The 18,713-nt window shown below is 48.1% G+C and overlaps 2 protein-coding genes across 2 annotated transcripts; both read right to left on the reverse strand.

Moving 5' to 3' along the window:
- Nucleotides 1-76: 76 nt before the first annotated feature.
- On the reverse strand, nucleotides 77-9,051 carry LOC120391952 (mucin-5AC-like). Its single transcript, XM_039516217.1, has 3 exons — nucleotides 8,457-9,051; nucleotides 2,618-4,589; nucleotides 77-326 (listed from the first exon to the last, which is right to left on the reverse strand). The coding sequence occupies exons 1-3, from the start codon at nucleotides 9,049-9,051 to the stop codon at nucleotides 77-79; spliced, it is 2,817 nt and encodes a 938-aa protein (XP_039372151.1).
- Nucleotides 9,052-9,413: 362 nt separating this feature from the next.
- LOC120391953 (mucin-5AC-like) lies at nucleotides 9,414-10,815 on the reverse strand. Its single transcript, XM_039516219.1, has 2 exons — nucleotides 9,622-10,815; nucleotides 9,414-9,440 (listed from the first exon to the last, which is right to left on the reverse strand). The coding sequence occupies exons 1-2, from the start codon at nucleotides 10,813-10,815 to the stop codon at nucleotides 9,414-9,416; spliced, it is 1,221 nt and encodes a 406-aa protein (XP_039372153.1).
- Nucleotides 10,816-18,713: the final 7,898 nt, after the last annotated feature.

Below are 18,713 nucleotides of genomic sequence, written 5' to 3' on the forward strand. Positions count from 1 at the left end.
AGAGGCAGCTGCTGTGTTCTGAGATAATGTAGTAATAGGAAAACTAATTCTTGTTGTTTCTTCTAATGTTGTGTGACTAGTCATTGCTGTAGTTTGAATTGGAGAAGTAGTCTCTAAAAGAGAGCTGAATTTCTGTCCGATGGTAGAGGTGGCCAAAAATGTGCTCCCAGTTACGGTGCTGGTAGGAAGAGGAACTGTGGTTGCCTTTTCCACTGTAGTGATAGTAGATATACTCGTAGTCTCTCCTGGAGAAGTGATCTCTGCAGGAGTTTTGGAGATCTCTGGAGTAGTTGAGGTGGCTATTGATGTACTCCCAGATTCTGAAGCTGTAAGAAGAGGAAGGGTGGTTGTTTCTTCACTTCTGGTTGTACTAGTTATTGCTGTAGTTTCAGCTGCAGAAGTCATCTGGAAAGGTGAGGTGGATGTTTCTGCTGTGGTAGAGCTGCCTATAGCTGTGCTTTTGGCTTGTGAAGTTGCAGGGAGGGAAAGTGTGGTTGTCAGTTCAGCTCCAGTAGTACTAGTTATTGTTGTCCTCTCTGTTGGGGTTGTGGTTTCTACAGGAGTTGTGGAGGTCTCTGGAAAAGTTGAGGTGGCTGTAGCTGTGCTCCCAGGTTCTGAAGTTGTAAGAAGGGGAAGCGTGGTTGTCTCTTCACTTCTAGTGCTACTAGTCATTGCTGTAGTTTCAGGTGCAGAAGTCGTCTCTAGAGAATAGGTGGAGGTTATTGCTATGGTAGAGGTGGCTGCAGGAGTGGTTTCAGATTGTGAAGTGCTAAGAAGAGGAAGGGTGCTTGTCCCTTCTACTCTAGAAGTACTAATTATTGGTGTAGTCTCAGCTGGGGAAGTGGTCTCTTGCAGAACTGTGGTTGTTTCTGGAGCAGTTGAGGTGGCTGCAGTTCTGCTTTCAGGTTGTGAAGTTGAAGGATGGGAAAGTGTGGTTCTCACTTCAGCTCCAGTGGTACTAGTTATTGTTGTCCTCTCTGTTGGGGTTGTGGTTTCTACAGGAGTTGTGGAGGTCTCTGGAAACATTGAGGTGGCTATCGCTGTGCTCCCAGGTTCTGAAGCTGTTGGAAGAGGAAGCGTGGTTGTCTCCTCACTTCTAGTGCTGCTAGTCATTGCTGTAGTTTGAGTTGCAGAAGTCGTCTCTAGAGGAGAGGTGGAGGTTATTCCTGTGGTAGAGGTGGCTGCAGCACTGGTTTCAGGTTGTGAAGTGCTAAGAAGGGGAAGAGTGCTTGTCCCTTCTACTGTAGAAGTACTAATTATTGTTGTACTCTCAGCTGGGGAAGTTATGTCTTGCAGAACTGTGGTTGTTTCTGGAGCAGTTGAGGTGGCTGCAGTTGTGCTCTCGGCTTGTGAAGTTGCAGGGAGGGAAACTGTGGTTGTCACTTCAGCTCCAGTGGTACTAGTTCTTGTTGTCCTCTCTGTTGGGGTTGGGGTTTCTACAGGAGTTGTGGAGGTCTCCGGAAAAGTTGAGGTGGCTGTAGCTGTGCTCCCAGATTCTGAAGTTGTAAGAAGGGGAAGCGTGGCTGTCTCTTCACTTCTAGTGCTGCTAGTCATTGCTGTAGTTTCAGGTGCAGAAGTCGTCTCTAGAGGAGAGGTGGAGGTTATTCCTATGGTAGAGGTGTCTGCAGGAGTGCTTTCAGATTGTGAAGTGCTAAGAAGAGGAAGGGTGCTTGTCCCTTCTACTCTAGAAGTACTAATTATTGGTGTACTCTCAGCTGGGGAAGTGCTCTCTTGCAGAACTGTGGTTGTTTCTGGAGCAGTTGAGGTGGCTGCAGTTGTGCTTTCAGGTTGTGAAGTTGAAGGAAGGGAAAGTGTGGTTGTCACTTCAGCTCCAGTGGTACTAGTTATTGTTGTCCTCTCTGTTGGGGTTGTGGTTTCTGCAGGAGTTGTGGAGGTCTCTGGAAACATTGAGGTGGCTATCGCTGTGCTCCCAGGTTCTGAAGCTGTTGGAAGAGGAAGGGTGGTTGTCTCCTCACTTCTAGTGCTGCTAGTCATTGCTGTAGTTTGAGCTGCAGAAGTCGTCTCTAGAGGAGAGGTGGAGGTTATTCCTGTGGTAGAGGTGGCTGCAGCACTGGTTTCAGGTTGTGAAGTGCTAAGAATGGGAAGGGTGCTTGTCCCTTCTACTGTAGAAGTACTAATTATTGTTGTACTCTCAGCTGGGGAAGTTGTGTCTTGCAGAACTGTGGTTGTTTCTGGAGCAGTTGAGGTGGCTGCAGTAGTGCTTTTGGCTTGTGAAGTTGCAGGGAGGGAAATTGTGGTTGTCACTTCAGCTCCAGTAGTACTAGTTCTTGTTGTGCTCTCTGTTCGGGTTGTGGTTTCTTCAGGAGTTGTGGAGGTCTCCGGAAAAGTTGAGGTGGCTGTAGCTGTGCTCCCAGGTTCTGAAGTTGTAAGAAGGGGAAGCGTGGTTGTCTCTTCACTTCTAGTGCTGCTAGTCATTGCTGTAGTTTGAGGTGCAGAAGTCGTCTCTAGAGGAGAGGTGGAGGTTATTCCTATGGTAGAGGTGTCTGCAGGAGTGCTTTCAGATTGTGAAGTGCTAAGAAGAGGAAGGGTGCTTGTCCCTTCTACTGTAGAAGTACTAATTATTGGTGTACTCTCAGCTGGGGAAGTGCTCTCTTGCAGAACTGTGCTTGTTTCTGGAGCAGTTGAGGTGGCTGCAGTTGTGCTTTCAGGTTCTGAAGTTGAAGGAAGGGAAAGTGTGATTGTCACTTCAGCTCCAGTGGTACTAGTTCTTGTTGTCCTCTCTGTTGGGGTTGTGGTTTCTTCAGGAGTTGTGGAGGTCTCCGGAATAGTTGAGGTGGCTGTAGCTGTGCTCCCAGGTTCTGAAGCTGTTGGAAGAGGAAGGGTGGTTGTCTCCTCACTTCTAGTGCTGCTAGTCATTGCTGTAGTTTGTGTTGCAGAAGTCGTCTCTAGAGGAGAGGTGGAGGTTATTCCTGTGGTAGAGGTGGCTGCAGCACTGGTTTCAGGTTGTGAAGTGCTAAGAAGGGGAAGGGTGCTTGTCCCTTCTACTGTAGAAGTACTAATTATTGGTGTACTCTCAGCTGGGGAAGTTATGTCTTGCACAACTGTGCTTGTTTCTGGAGCAGTTGAGGTGGCTGCAGTTGTGCTTTCGGCTTGTGAAGTTGCAGGGAGGGAAATTGTGGTTGTCACTTCAGCTCCAGTGGTACTAGTTCTTGTTGTCCTCTCTGTTGGGGTTGTGGTTTCTTCAGGAGTTGTGGAGGTCCCCGGAAAAGTTGAGGTGGCTATAGCTGTGCTCCCAGGTTCTGAAGTTGTAAGAAGGGGAAGCGTGGTTGTCTCTTCACTTCTAGTGCTGCTAGTCATTGCTGTAGTTTGAGGTGCAGAAGTCGTCTCTAGAGGAGAGGTGGAGGTTATTCCTATGGTAGAGGTGTCTGCAGGAGTGCTTTCAGATTGTGAAGTGCTAAGAAGAGGAAGGGTGCTTGTCCCTTCTACTGTAGAAGTACTAATTATTGGTGTACTCTCAGCTGGGGAAGTGGTCTCTTGCAGAACTGTGGTTGTTTCTGGAGCAGTTGAGGTGGCTGCAGTTGTGCTTTCAGGTTGTGAAGTTGAAGGAAGGGAAAGTGTGGTTGTCACTTCAGCTCCAGTGGTACTAGTTCTTGTTGTCCTCTCTGTTGGGGTTGTGGTTTCTGCAGGAGTTGTGGAGGTCTCTGGAAACATTGAGGTGGCTATCGCTGTGCTCCCAGGTTCTGAAGCTGTTGGAAGAGGAAGGGTGGTTGTCTCCTCACTTCTAGTGCTGCTAGTCATTGCTGTAGTTTGAGTTGCAGAAGTCGTCTCTAGAGGAGAGGTGGAGGTTATTCCTGTGGTAGAGGTGGCTGCAGCACTGGTTTCAGGTTGTGAAGTGCTAAGAAGGGGAAGGGTGCTTGTCCCTTCTATTGTAGAAGTACTAATTATTGTTGTACTCTCAGCTGGGGAAGTTATGTCTTGCAGAACTGTGCTTGTTTCTGGAGCAGTTGAGGTGGCTGCAGTTGTGCTTTCGGCTTGTGAAGTTGCAGGGAGGGAAATTGTGGTTGTCACTTCAGCTCCAGTAGTACTAGTTCTTGTTGTGCTCTCTGTTAGGGTTGTGGTTTCTTCATGAGTTGTGGAGGTCTCCGGAAAAGTTGAGGTGGCTGCAGCTGTGCTCCCAGGTTCTGAAGTTGTAAGAAGGGGAAGCGTGGTTGTCTCTTCACTTCTAGTGCTGCTAGTCATTGCTGTAGTTTGAGGTGCAGAAGTCGTCTCTAGAGGAGAGGTGGAGGTTATTCCTGTGGTAGAGGTGTCTGCAGGAGTGCTTTCAGATTGTGAAGTGCTAAGAAAAGGAAGGGTGCTTGTCCCTTCTACTATAGAAGTACTAATTATTGGTGTAGTCTCAGCTGGAGAAGTGCTCTCTTGCAGAACTGTGGTTGTTTCTGGAGCACTTGAGGCGGCTGCAGTTGTGCTTTCAGGTTGTGAAGTTGAAGGAAGGGAAAGTGTGGTTGTCACTTCAGCTCCAGTGGTACTAGTTATTGTTGTCCTCTCTGTTGGGGTGGTGGTTTCTGCAGGAGTTGTGGAGGTCTCTGGAAACATTGAGGTGGCTATCGCTGTGCTCCCAGGTTCTGAAGCTGTCGGAAGAGGAAGCGTGGGTGTCTCGTCATTTCTAGTGCTGCTAGTCATTGCTGTAGTTTGAGCTGCAGAAGTCGTCTCTAGAGGAGAGGTGGAGGTTATTCCTGTGGTAGAGGTGGCTGCAGCACTGGTTTCAGGTTGTGAAGTGCTAAGAAGAGGAAGGGTGCTTGTACCTTCTACCGTAGAAGTACTAATTATTGGTGTACTCTCAGCTGGGGAAGTGCTCTCTTGCAGAACTGTGGTTGTTTCTGGAGCAGTTGAGGTGGCTGCAGTTGTGCTTTCAGGTTGTGAAGTTGAAGGAAGGGAAAGTGTGGTTGTCACTTCAGCTCCAGTGGTACTAGTTATTGTTGTCCTCTCTGTTAGGGTTGTGGTTTCTACAGGAGTTCTGGAGGTCTCTGTAAACATTGAGGTGGCTATCGCTGTGCTCCCAGGTTCTGAAGCTGTCGGAAGAGGAAGCGTGGTTGTCTCCTCACTTCTAGTGCTGCTAGTCATTGCTTTAGTTTGAGCTGTAGAAGTCGTCTCTAGAGGAGAGGTGGAGGTTATTCCTGTGGTAGAGGTGGCTGCGGCACTGGTTTCAGGTTGTGAAGTGCTAAGAAGAGGAAGGGTGGTTGTCCCTTCTTCTGTAGAAGTACTAATTATTGGTGTAATCTCAGCTGGGGAAGTGGTCTCTTGCAGAACTGTGGTTGTTTCTGGAGCAGTTGAGGTGGCTGCAGTTTTGCCTTCAGGTTGTGAAGTTGAAGGAAGGGAAAGTGTGGTTGTCACTTCAGCTCCAGTGGTACTAGTTATTTTTGTCCTCTCTGTTGGGGTTGTGGTTTCTGCAGGAGTTGTGGAGGTCTCTGGAAACATTGAGGTGGCTATCGCTGTGCTCCCAGGTTCTGAAGCTGTCGGAAGAGGAAGCGTGGGTGTCTCCTCATTTCTAGTGCTGCTAGTCATTGCTGTAGTTTGAGCTGCAGAAGTCGTCTCTAGAGGAGAGGTGGAGGTTATTCCTGTGGTAGTGGTGGCTGCAGCACTGGTTTCAGATTGTGAAGTGCTAAGAACGGGAAGGGTGCTTGTCCCTTCTACTGTAGAAGTACTAATTATTGGTGTACTCTCAGCTGGGGAAGTGCTCTCTTGCAGAACTGTGGTTGTTTCTGGAGCAGTTGAGGTGGCTGCAGTTGTGCTTTCAGGTTGTGAAGTTGAAGGAAGAGAAAGTGTGGTTGTCACTTCAGCTCCAGTGGTACTAGTTATTGTTGTCCTCTCTGTTGGGGTTGTTGTTTCTGCAGGAGTTGTGGAGGTCTCTGGAAACATTGAGGTGTCTATCGCTGTGCTCCCAGGTTCTGAAGCTGTTGGAAGAGGAAGCGTGGTTGTCTCCTCACTTCTAGTGCTGCTACTCATTGCTGCAGTTTGAGTTGCAGAAGTCGTCTCTAGAGGAGAGGTGGAGGTTATTCCTGCGGTAGAGGTGGCTGCAGCACTGGTTTCAGGTTGTGAAGTGCTAAGAAGGGGAAGGGTGCTTGTCCCTTCTATTGTAGAAGTACTAATTATTGTTGTATTCTCCGCTGGGGAAGTTATGTCTTGCAGACCTGTGCTTGTTTCTGGAGCAGTTGAGGTGGCTGCAGTTGTGCTTTCGGCTTGTGAAGTTGCAGGGAGGGAAATTGTGGTTGTCACTTCAGCTCCAGTAGTACTAGTTCTTGTTGTCCTCTCTGTTCGGGTTGTGGTTTCTTCAGGAGTTGTGGAGGTCTCCGGAAAAGTTGAGGTGGCTGCAGCTGTGCTCCCAGGTTCTGAAGTTGTAAGAAGGGGAAGCGTGGTTGTCTCTTCACTTCTAGTGCTGCTAGTCATTGCTGTAGTTTGAGGTGCAGAAGTCGTCTCTAGAGGAGAGGTGGAGGTTATTCCTATGGTAGAGGTGTCTGCAGGAGTGCTTTCAGATTGTGAAGTGCTAAGAAGAGGAAGGGTGCTTGTCCCTTCTACTGTAGAAGTACTAATTATTGGTGTACTCTCAGCTGGGGAAGTGCTCTCTTGCAGAACTGTGGTTGTTTCTGGAGCAGTTGAGGTGGCTGCAGTTGTGCTTTCAGGTTGTGAAGTTGAAGGAAGGGAAAGTGTGGTTGTCACTTCAGCTCCAGTGGTACTAGTTCTTGTTGTCCTCTCTGTTGGGGTTGTGGTTTCTGCAGGAGTTGTGGAGGTCTCTGGAAACATTGAGGTGGCTATCGCTGTGCTCCCAGGTTCTGAAGCTGTTGGAAGAGGAAGGGTGGTTGTCTCCTCACTTCTAGTGCTGCTAGTCATTGCTGTAGTTTGAGGTGCAGAAGTCGTCTCTAGAGGAGAGGTGGAGGTTATTCCTATGGTAGAGGTGTCTGCAGGAGTGCTTTCAGACTGTGAAGTGCTAAGAAAAGGAAGGGTGCTTGTCCCTTCTACTGTAGAAGTACTAATTATTGGTGTACTCTCAGCTGGGGAAGTGCTCTCTTGCAGAACTGTGGTTGTTTCTGGAGCAGTTGAGGTGGCTGCAGTTGTGCTTTCAGGTTGTGAAGTTGAAGGAAGGGAGAGTGTGGTTGTCACTTCAGCTCCAGTGGTACTAGTTATTGTTGTCCTCTCTGTTGGGGTTGTGGTTTCTACAGGAGTTGTGGAGTTCTCTGGAAACATTGAGGTGGCTATCGCTGTGCTCCCAGGTTCCGAAGCTGTCGGAAGAGGAAGCGTGGTTGTCTCCTCACTCCTAGTGCTGCTAGTCATTGCTGTAGTTTGAGCTGCAGAAGTCGTCTCTAGAGGAGAGGTGGAGGTTATTCCTGTGGTAGAGGTGGCTGCGGCACTGGTTTCAGGTTGTGAAGTGCTAAGAACGGGAAGGGTGCTTGTCCCTTCTACTGTAGAAGTACTAATTATTGGTGTACTCTCAGCTGGGGAAGTGCTCTCTTGCAGAACTGTGGTTGTTTCTGGAGCAGTTGAGGTGGCTGCAGTTGTGCTTTCGGCTTGTGAAGTTGCAGGGAGGGAAATTGTGGTTGTCACTTCAGCTCCAGTGGTACTAGTTATTGTTGTCCTCTCTGTTGGGGTTGAGGTTTCTTCAGGAGTCGTGGAGGTCTCTGGAAACATTGAGGTGTCTATCGCTGTGCTCCCAGGTTCTGAAGCTGTTGGAAGAGGAAGCGTGGTTGTCTCCTCACTTCTAGTGCTGCTAGTCATTGCTGTAGTTTGAGCTGCAGAAGTCGTCTCTACAGGAGAGGTGGAGGTTATTCCTGTGGTAGAGGTGGCTGCGGCACTGGTTTCAGGTTGTGAAGTGCTAAGAAGAGGAAGGGTAGTTGTCCCTTCTACTGTAGAAGTACTAATAATTGGTGTAATCTCAGCTGGGGAAGTGGTGTCTTGCAGGACTGTGGTTGTTTCTGGAGCCGTTGAGGTGGCTGCAGTTGTGCTTTCAGGTTGTGAAGTTGCAGGGAGGGAAATTGTGATTGTCACTTCAGCTCCAGTGGTACTAGTTATTGTTGTCCTCTCTGTTGGGGTTGTTGTTTCTGCAGGAGTTGTGGAGGTCTCTGGAAACATTGAGGTGTCTATCGCTGTGCTCCCAGGTTCTGAAGCTGTTGGAAGAGGAAGCGTGGTTGTCTCCTCACTTCTAGTGCTGCTAGTCATTGCTGTAGTTTGAGTTGCAGAAGTCGTCCCTAGAGGAGAGGTGGAGGTTATTCCTGCGGTAGAGGTGGCTGCAGCACTGGTTTCAGGTTGTGAAGTGCTAAGAAGGGGAAGGGTGCTTGTCCCTTCTATTGTAGAAGTACTAATTATTGTTGTATTCTCCGCTGGGGAAGTTATGTCTTGCAGAACTGTGCTTGTTTCTGGAGCAGTTGAGGTGGCTGCAGTTGTGCTTTCGGCTTGTGAAGTTGCAGGGAGGGAAATTGTGGTTGTCACTTCAGCTCCAGTAGTACTAGTTCTTGTTGTCCTCTCTGTTGGGGTTGTGGTTTCTTCAGGAGTCGTGGAGGTCTCTGTGAAAGTAGAGGTGGCTGTAGCTGTGCTCCCAGGTTCCGAAGCTGTCGGAAGAGGAAGCGTGGTTGTCTCCTCACTCCTAGTGCTGCTAGTCATTGCTGTAGTTTCAGCTGCAGAAGTCGTCTCTAGAGGAGAGGTGGAGGTTATTCCTGTGGTAGAGGTGACTGCGGCACTGGTTTCAGGTTGTGAAGTGCTACGAACGGGAAGGGTGCTTGTCCTTTCTACTGTAGAAGTACTAATTATTGGTGTACTCTCAGCTGGGGAAGTGCTCTCTTGCAGAACTGTGGTTGTTTCTAGAGCAGTTGAGGTGGCTGCAGATGTGCTTTCAGGTTGTGAAGTTGCAAGAAGGGAAAGTGTGGTTGTCACTTCGGCTCCAGTGGTACTAGTTATTGTTGTCCTCTCTGTTGGGGTTGTGGTTTCTGCAGGAGTTGTGGAGGTCTCTGGAAACATTGAGGTGGCTATCGCTGTGCTCCCAGGTTCCGAAGCTGTTGGAAGAGGAAGCGTGGTTGTCTCCTCACTCCTAGTGCTGCTAGTCATTGCTGTAGTTTCAGCTGCAGAAGTCGTCTCTAGAGGAGAGGTGGAGGTTATTCCTGTGGTAGAGGTGGCTGCAGCACTTGTTACAGGTTGTGAAGTGCTAAGAAGAGGAAGGGTAGTTGTCCCTTCTACTGTAGAAGTACTAATTATTGGTGTAATCTCAGCTGGGGAAGTGGTGTCTTGCAGGACTGTGGTTGTTTCTGAAGCCATTGAGGTGGCTGCAGTTGTGGTTTCAGGTTGTGAAGTTGCAAGAAGGGAAAGCGTGGTTGTCACTTCAGGTCCAGTGGTACTAGTTATTGTTGTGCTCTCTGTTGGGGTTTTGGTTTCTGCAGGAGTTGTGGAGGTCTCTGGAAACATTGAGGTGGCTATCGCTGTGCTCCCAGGTTCCGAAGCTGTTGGAAGAGGAAGCGTGGTTGTCTCCTCACTCCTAGTGCTGCTAGTCATTGCTGTAGTTTGAGCTGCAGAAGTCGTCTCTAGAGGAGAGGTGGAGGTTATTCCTGTTGTAGAGGTGGCTGCGGCACTGGTTTCAGGTTGTGAAGTGCTAAGAAGAGGAAGGGTGGTTGTCCCTTCTACTGTAGAAGTACTAATTATTGGTGTACTCTCAGCTGGGGAAGTGGTCTCTTGCAGAACTGTGGTTGTTTCTGGAGTAGTTGAGGTGGCTGCAGTTGTGCTTTCAGGTTGTGAAGTTGAAGGAAGGGAAAGTGTGGTTGTCACTTCAGCTCCAGTGGTACTAGTTATTGTTGTCCTCTCTGTTGGGGTTGTTGTTTCTGCAGGAGTTGTGGAGGTCTCTGGAAACATTGAGGTGTCTATCGCTGTGCTCCCAGGTTCCGAAGCTGTCGGAAGAGGAAGCGTGGTTGTCTCCTCACTCCTAGTGCTGCTAGTCATTGCTGTAGTTTGAGCTGCAGAAGTCGTCTCTAGAGGAGAGGTGGAGGTTATTCCTGTGGTAGAGGTGGCTGCGGCACTGGTTTCAGGTTGTGAAGTGCTAAGAACGGGAAGGGTGCTTGTCCCTTCTACTGTAGAAGTACTAATTATTGGTGTACTCTCAGCTGGGGAAGTGCTCTCTTGCAGAACTGTGGTTGTTTCTGGAGCAGTTGAGGTGGCTGCAGTTGTGCTTTCAGGTTGTGAAGTTGCAAGAATGGAAAGCGTGGTTGTCACTTCAGGTCCAGTGGTACTAGTTATTGTTGTGCTCTCTGTTGGGGTTGTGGTTTCTGCAGGAGTTGTGGAGGTCTCTGGAAACATTGAGGTGGCTGTTGCTGTGCTCCCAGGTTCTGAAGCTGTTGGAAGAGGAAGCGTGGTTGTCTCCTCACTTCTAGTGCTGCTAGTCATTGCTGTAGTTTGAGCTGCAGAAGTCGTCTCTAGAGGAGAGGTGGAGGTTATTCCTGTGGTAGAGGTGGCTGCAGCACTGGTTTCAGGTTGTGAAGTGCTAAGAAAGGGTAGGGTGCTTGTCCCTTCTACTGTAGAAGTACTAATTATTGGTGTACTCTCAGCTGGGGAAGTTGTGTCTTGCAGAATTGTGGTTGTTATTGGAGAGGTTGAGGTGGCTGCAGTTGTGCTTTCAGGTTGTGAAGTTGAAGGAAGGGAAAGTGTGGTTGTCACTTCAGCTCCAGTGGTACTAGTTCTTGTTGTCCTCTCTGTTGGGGTTGTGGTTTCTGCAGGAGTTGTGGAGGTCTCTGGAAACATTGAGGTGGCTATCGCTGTGCTCCCAGGTTCTGAAGCTGTTGGAAGAGGAAGGGTGGTTGTCTCCTCACTTCTAGTGCTGCTAGTCATTCCTGTAGTTTGAGCTGCAGAAGTCGTCTCTAGAGGAGAGGTGGAGGTTATTCCTGTGGTAGAGGTGGCTGCAGCACTGGTTTCATGTTGTGAAGTGCTAAGAACGGGTAGGGTGCTTGTCCCCTCTACTGTAGAAGTACTAATTATTGGCGTAGTCTCAGATGGGGAAGTGGTCTCTTGCAGAACTGTGGTTGTTTCTGGAGCAGTTGAGGTGGCTGCAATTGTGCTTTCAGGTTGTGAAGTTGAAGGAAGAGAAAGTGTGGTTGTCACTTCAGCTCCAGTGGTACTAGTTATTGTTGTCCTCTCTGTTGGGGTTGTTGTTTCTGCAGGAGTTGTGGAGGTCTCTGGAAACATTGAGGTGTCTATCGCTGTGCTCCCAGGTTCTGAAGCTGTTGGAAGAGGAAGCGTGGTTGTCTCCTCACTTCTAGTGCTGCTAGTCATTGCTGTAGTTTGAGCTGCAGAAGTCGTCTCTAGAGGAGAGGTGGAGGTTATTCCTGTGGTAGAGGTGGCTGCAGCACTGGTTTCAGGTTGTGAAGTGCTAAGAAGGGGAAGGGTGCTTGTCCCTTCTACTGTAGAAGTACTAATTATTAGAGTACTCTCAGCTGGGGAAGTGCTCTCTTGCAGAACTGTGGTTGTTTCTGCAGCAGTTGAGGTGGCTGCAGTTGTGCTTTCAGGTTGTGAAGTTGAAGGAAGGGAAAGTGTGGTTGTCACTTCAGCTCCAGTGGTACTAGTTATTGTTGTCCTCTCTGTTGGGGTTGTGGTTTCTACAGGAGTTGTGGAGTTCTCTGGAAACATTGAGGTGGCTATCGCTGTGCTCCCAGGTTCCGAAGCTGTCGGAAGAGGAAGCGTGGTTGTCTCCTCACTCCTAGTGCTGCTAGTCATTGCTGTAGTTTGAGCTGCAGAAGTCGTCTCTAGAGGAGAGGTGGAGGTTATTCCTGTGGTAGAGGTGGCTGCGGCACTGGTTTCAGGTTGTGAAGTGCTAAGAACGGGAAGGGTGCTTGTCCCTTCTACTGTAGAAGTACTAATTATTGGTGTACTCTCAGCTGGGGAAGTGCTCTCTTGCAGAACTGTGGTTGTTTCTGGAGCAGTTGAGGCGGCTGCAGTTGTGCTTTCAGGTTGTGAAGTTGCAAGAAGGGAAAGTGTGGTTGTCACTTCGGCTCCAGTGGTACTAGTTATTGTTGTCCTCTCTGTTGGGGTTGTGGTTTCTGCAGGAGTTGTGGAGGTCTCTGGAAACATTGAGGTGGCTGCAGCTGTGCTCCCAGGTTCTGAAGCTGTCGGAAGAGGAAGCGTGGGTGTCTTCTCATTTCTAGTGCTGCTAGTCATTGCTGTAGTTTGAGCTGCAGAAGTCGTCTCTAGAGGAGAGGTGGAGGTTATTCCTGTGGTAGTGGTGGCTGCAGCACTGGTTTCAGATTGTGAAGTGCTAAGAACGGGAAGGGTGCTTGTCCCTTCTACTGTAGAAGTACTAATTATTGGTGTACTCTCAGCTGGGGAAGTTGTGTCTTGCAGAACTGTGGTTGTTTCTGGAGCAGTTGAGGTGGCTGCAGTTGTGCTTTCAGGTTGTGAAGTTGAAGGAAGGGAAAGTGTGGTTGTCACTTCAGCTCCAGTGGTACTAGTTATTGTTGTCCTCTCTTTTGGGGTTGCGGTTTCTGCAGGAGTTGTGGAGGTCTCTGGAAACATTGAGGTGGCTATCGCTGTGCTCCCAGGTTCCGAAGCTGTTGGAAGAGGAAGGGTGGTTGTCTCCTCACTTCTAGTGCTGCTAGTCATTGCTGTAGTTTGAGCTGCAGAAGTCGTCTCTAGAGGAGAGGTGGAGGTTATTCCTGTGGTAGAGGTGGCTGCAGCACTGGTTTCAGTTTGTGAAGTGCTAAGAACGGGTAGGGTGCTTGTCCCCTCTACTGTAGAAGTACTAATTATTGGTGTAGTCTCAGATGGGGAAGTGGTGTCTTGCAGGACTGTGGTTGTTTCTGAAGCCATTGAGGTGGCTGCAGTTGTGGTTTCAGGTTGTGAAGTTGCAAGAAGGGAAAGTGTGGTTGTCACTTCAGCTCCAGTGGTACTAGTTATTGTTGTCCTCTCTGTTGGGGTTGTTGTTTCTGCAGGAGTTGTGGATGTCTCTGGAAACATTGAGGTGTCTATCGCTGTGCTCCCAGGTTCTGAAGCTGTTGGAAGAGGAAGCGTGGTTGTCTCCTCACTTCTAGTGCTGCTAGTCATTGCTGTAGTTTGAGTTGCAGAAGTCGTCTCTAGAGGAGAGGTGGAGGTTATTCCTGCGGTAGAGGTGGCTGCAGCACTGGTTTCAGGTTGTGAAGTGCTAAGAAGAGGAAGGGTGCTTGTCCCTTCTACTGTAGAAGTACTAATTATTGGTGTACTCTCAGCTGGGGAAGTGCTCTCTTGCAGAACTGTGGTTGTTTCTGGAGCAGTTGAGGTGGCTGCAGTTGTGCTTTCAGGTTGTGAAGTTGAAGGAAGGGAAAGTGTGGTTGTCACTTCAGCTCCAGTGGTACTAGTTCTTGTTGTCCTCTCTGTTGGGGTTGTGGTTTCTGCAGGAGTTGTGGAGGTCTCTGGAAACATTGAGGTGGCTATCGCTGTGCTCCCAGGTTCTGAAGCTGTTGGAAGAGGAAGGGTGGTTGTCTCCTCACTTCTAGTGCTGCTAGTCATTGCTGTAGTTTGAGGTGCAGAAGTCGTCTCTAGAGGAGAGGTGGAGGTTATTCCTATGGTAGAGGTGTCTGCAGGAGTGCTTTCAGACTGTGAAGTGCTAAGAAAAGGAAGGGTGCTTGTCCCTTCTACTGTAGAAGTACTAATTATTGGTGTACTCTCAGCTGGGGAAGTGCTCTCTTGCAGAACTGTGGTTGTTTCTGGAGCAGTTGAGGTGGCTGCAGTTGTGCTTTCAGGTTGTGAAGTTGCAAGAAGGGAAAGTGTGGTTGTCACTTCAGCTCCAGTGGTACTAGTTATTGTTGTGCTCTCTGTTGGGGTTTTGGTTTCTGCAGGAGTTGTGGAGGTCTCTGGAAACATTGAGGTGGCTATCGCTGTGCTCCCAGGTTCCGAAGCTGTTGGAAGAGGAAGCGTGGTTGTCTCCTCACTCCTAGTGCTGCTAGTCATTGCTGTAGTTTCAGCTGCAGAAGTCGTCTCTAGAGGAGAGGTGGAGGTTATTCCTGTGGTAGAGGTGGCTGCAGCACTTGTTACAGGTTGTGAAGTGCTAAGAAGAGGAAGGGTAGTTGTCCCTTCTACTGTAGAAGTACTAATTATTGGTGTAATCTCAGCTGGGGAAGTGGTGTCTTGCAGGACTGTGGTTGTTTCTGAAGCCATTGAGGTGGCTGCAGTTGTGGTTTCAGGTTGTGAAGTTGCAAGAAGGGAAAGCGTGGTTGTCACTTCAGGTCCAGTGGTACTAGTTATTGTTGTGCTCTCTGTTGGGGTTTTGGTTTCTGCAGGAGTTGTGGAGGTCTCTGGAAACATTGAGGTGGCTATCGCTGTGCTCCCAGGTTCCGAAGCTGTTGGAAGAGGAAGCGTGGTTGTCTCCTCACTCCTAGTGCTGCTAGTCATTGCTGTAGTTTCAGCTGCAGAAGTCGTCTCTAGAGGAGAGGTGGAGGTTATTCCTGTGGTAGAGGTGGCTGCAGCACTTGTTACGGGTTGTGAAGTGCTAAGAAGAGGAAGGGTAGTTGTCCCTTCTACTGTAGAAGTACTAATTATTGGTGTAATCTCAGCTGGGGAAGTGGTGTCTTGCAGGACTGTGGTTGTTTCTGAAGCCATTGAGGTGGCTGCAGTTGTGGTTTCAGGTTGTGAAGTTGCAAGAAGGGAAAGCGTGGTTGTCACTTCAGGTCCAGTGGTACTAGTTATTGTTGTGCTCTCTCTTGGCGTTGTGGTTTCTACAGCAGTTTTGGAGGTCTCTGAAAATATTGAGGTGGCTTTTTCTGTGCTCCCAGGTTCTGAAGTTTTAAGGAGGGGAATTGTGCTTGTCTCTTCACTTCTAGTGCTACTAGTCATTGCTGTAGTTTGAGGTGCAGAAGTCGTCTCTAGAGAAGAGGTGGAGGTTATTCCTATGGTAGAGGAGTCTGCAGGAGTGCTTTCAGATTGTGAAGTGCTAAGAAGAGGAAGGGTGGTTGTCCCTTCTACTGTAGAAGTACTAATTATTGGTGTAGTCTCAGCTGGGGAAGTGGTCTCTTGCAGAACTGTGGTTGTTTCTGGAGTAGTTGAGGTGGCTGCAGTTGTGCTTTCAGGTTGTGAAGTTGAAGGAAGGGAAAGTGTGGTTGTCACTTCAGCTCCAGTGGTACTAGTTATTGTTGTCCTCTCTGTTGGGGTTGTGGTTTCTGCAAGAGTTGTGGAGGTCTCTGGAAACATTGAGGTGGCTATCGCTGTGCTCCCAGGTTCTGAAGCTGTTGGAAGAGGAAGCGTGGTTGTCTCCTCACTTCTAGTGCTGCTAGTCATTGCTGTAGTTTGAGCTGCAGAAGTCGTCTCTAGAGTATAGGTGGAGGTTATTCCTGTTGTAGAGGTGGCTGCGGCACTGGTTTCAGGTTGTGAAGTGCTAAGAAGAGGAAGGGTAGTTGTCCCTTCTACTGTAGAAGTACTAATAATTGGTGTAATCTCAGCTGGGGAAGTGGTGTTTTGCAGGACTGTGGTTGTTTCTGGAGCCGTTGAGGTGGCTGCAGTTGTGCTTTCGGCTTGTGAAGTTGCAGGGAGGGAAATTGTGATTGTCACTTCAGCTCCAGTGGTACTAGTTCTTGTTGTGCTCTCTGTTGGGGTTGTGGTTTCTACAGGAGTTGTGGAGGTCTCCGGAAAAGTTGAGGTGGCTGTAGCTGTGCTCCCAGGTTCTGAAGTTGTAAGAAGGGGAAGCGTGATTGTCTCTTCACTTCTAGTGCTACTAGTCATTGCTGTAGTTTGAGGTGCAGAAGTCGTCTCTAGAGAAGAGGTGGAGGTTATTGCTATGGTAGAGGTTCCTGCAGGAGTGGTTTCAGATTGTGAAGTGCTAAGAAGGGGAAGGGTGGTTGTCCCTTTTACTGTAGAAGTACTAATTATTGGTGTACTCTCAGCTGGGGAAGTGGTCTTTTGCAGAACTGTGTTTGTTTCTGGAGCAGTTGAGGTGGCTGCAGTTGTAATTTCAGGTTGTGAAGTTGAAGGAAGGGAAAGTGTGGTTGTCTCTTCAGCTCCAGTGGTACTAGTTATTGTTGTTCTCTCTGTTGTAGATGTGGTCTCTATAGGAGATGTGGATGTGTCAGTTATAGTTGAGGTGTATAGAACTGTGCTTTCAGGAACTGTGTTTGTCTGTGAAAGTGTCTCTGTTCTCGTTATTGCTGTAGTTTTTGCTTCGGAAGTTGTCTTTAATGTAGTAATGTAGGTCTCCGTAGTCGAAGAGCTCTCTGCAGCTTGAATCTCTGGTAGTAGAATGGGAATAGGAGTTAATATGCTTGTAGTCTCTACTGAAAGTGAGAGACAATAAGAAATGGAAAAATAGAAAAATTAAAACGTGGCTAAAAAGTAAGCTCTAGACGGTCTTCATTGTATTTTATTCACTGGTGAAAAAGTGGAAGGAGATGGAAAACAAATATTTATAATTCGAAAATAATTCAATTTTTTCCATAAAAAATAAATTTCATAAAAAATCTTCCTATGTGCATTTTTGATTCAGAAAACAGACAGTTTTTAAGTTTTTTAATTGAATAATCGTTAACAAAACTTTCCAAATCACTCTAGTTCTATAGCATTGTCCGCAAAACAAACTATAGAAGAGAGAACTGAAAGTATGAATATGGAGGCTACTATATCTTCAAGCAGTGAATTAACAAAAGTGGGTACCGAGAGGGTCTTGGTCACCGTATGAAACTTGTGCTTTTTCTCAGAATTATATGTTTTCCAGAATGTGCCATTAATAAAATGGAGATTTTTAATTCAATGCTGTTTGGTAGCCCATTGGTTGCTTGGAATCTAGCAGTTTTTGAAGATTCACTGATGAAGAGCGCTATGTAAGGGCTAGGTATTATTTATTATTAATTACACTATCACTATTTATTATGTATTTGTATTACGTAGTGCTCAAAGATAGGCATGGATCAAGGTTTATGGTTATTGGGTGAAACTGCCCACCCCTATCCTCTCATCTGAAAGGTCATTACATTGCTTAAGCATCATGTTAAGTCCCCCCTTAAGTCCTTCACATAGTGGCACCTCGGCTTTGAGTTGGAGTGAGTATCTGTTTAACCAATTGTGCTTATGTTTTATGGACAAGTAGAAGTTATTTTCTGGAGCCATAAATACCTGTTCACTCCATCCCCTTTCTGTTCCCCTCCCCATTCAGATGTGTTATTTAATCAGACTTGAATGTGACAAATGTGACATTTGCAAAGGGTGACCCTGAGTCCCACTTCTTCCTCTTGCTGCATCTCGCCTCCCTTTTTATTGTTGTGCATTAAGATCGTAGTTTCAAAGGCAAACAGAGAGGTTTCTCCTCAAAGGTCTGTATCATGCGTCATCATGAACCTTCTGGGCCACCGCAGCTATTCAGATAAAAGGGCTGAGTCCCCATTGGAATGTTATTGTCGGAAAGGGCATCTAAACGGTGTTAACTCTTTTAGACTAAGTACTCAGCGAAAGGTTTGGGTTCTCCTCTGCAGATTATTTTGTGGTGAATTTGGTGTCCAAGACAATAATGGGACCCTTTACAGCCAGGGATTTAAAGTCAATTGGCTGCCCATGTGCTTACAATTAAGCACATGCTTAATTGACTTGACGGATCGGGGCAAGAATGCTTAGTACACTACAAGATGTACACTTTGGTCTTGTCATGAGAGCAGGGGACTGGACTCGATGACCTCTCGAGGTCCCTTCCAGTCCTAGAGTCTATGAGTCTATGAAACATCAAGCATTTATAGTAGCTCTGAACAGCTTTCCTATGTTAAGTATCAGAGGGGTAACCGTGTTAGTCTCAATCTGTAAAAAGCGACAAAGAGTCCTGTGGCACCTTATAGACAGGGGCGGCTCCAGGCACCAGCGCACCAAGCGCGTGCCTGGGACGGCAAGCGCGGGGGGCGGCCTGCCAGTCGCCATGAGGGCGGCAGTCAGGCTCCCTTTGGCGGCTTCGGCGGCAATTCGGCGGCGGGTACGCTGAAGGCTCGGGACCGGCAGACCTCGCGCAGGCATGCCGCCGAAAGCCGCCTGACTGCCATGCTTGGAGCAGCAAAATACATAGAGCCGCCCCTGCTTATAGACTAACAGAAGTATTGGAGCATAAGCTTTCGTGGGCGAATACCCACTTCGTCACCCACAAAAGCTTATGCTCCAATACTTCTGTTAGTCTATAAGGTGCCACAGGACTCTTTGTCGCTTTCGTATGTCTAATAGCCAAAACACCATGGTACCCCAGAGTGATGGTCCAAAACATGACGGCTTACAGTAATGTCCCTGCAGCATTATGCTGTCTGGCAAGGCCAGAGTCTAAGGGTACATCTACACTGCGGAAAAAAAACACACCAAAAAACCTTGCATCAGCAAGTCTCATAGCCTGGCTCAGCTGACTCAGGCGCCCGCGTCTCACGCTGTGGGACTAAAAACAGCAGCCTAGATGTTCCTACTCGGGATGGAGTCCAGGCTCTGAGACCCACCCCACTCGCCGGGTTTCAGAGCCCAGGCGCCAGCCCAAGCAGGAATGTCTACTGTGCTATTTTAGCCCCGTAACACAAGCCGGAGTCACTTGACCCAGGCTCTGAGACTTGCTGCTGCAGGATTTGGTTAGTTGGTTTTTTGCATGATAGATGTACCCTTGTGATTGGAGAGAAACGTCACAGGAGGCCCCTTTAACAGCAAAAAAAATCAAAGGCTGAGGTTTCTGGATTATTTACTTGGTAACATGGGACCAAAAAAAAACCAAACTAGCAAAGGCCCTGACCACATTCCCTTCATGCAGCTCAACAGTCAGTAAACTC

This window comes from Mauremys reevesii, linkage group 26 (assembly GCF_016161935.1).
Source record: "Mauremys reevesii isolate NIE-2019 linkage group 26, ASM1616193v1, whole genome shotgun sequence".
NCBI classification, from domain to species: Eukaryota; Metazoa; Chordata; order Testudines; family Geoemydidae; genus Mauremys; species Mauremys reevesii.

Bases quoted from the DNA above. Each gene is read 5' to 3' on its own strand.
- LOC120391952 (XM_039516217.1), bottom strand. From the start codon at position 9,051: ATGACTAGCAGCACTAGGAGTGAGGAGACAACCACGCTTCCTCTTCCA. The intron at 4,590-8,456 runs GTACTACTGGAG...CTCTTCCGACAG, and splicing joins AGAGAGGACAACAAGAACTA to CTTCAGAACCTGGGAGCACA. The intron at 327-2,617 runs GCAAGAGAGCAC...CTCTTCTTACAG, and splicing joins CCAGAAACAAGCACAGTTCT to CTTCAGAATCTGGGAGTACA.
- LOC120391953 (XM_039516219.1), bottom strand. From the start codon at position 10,815: ATGACTAGCAGCACTAGAAGTGAGGAGACAACCACCCTTCCTCTTCCA. The intron at 9,441-9,621 runs GTAGAAGGGACA...CTCTTCCAACAG, and splicing joins CAATAATTAGTACTTCTACA to CTTCGGAACCTGGGAGCACA.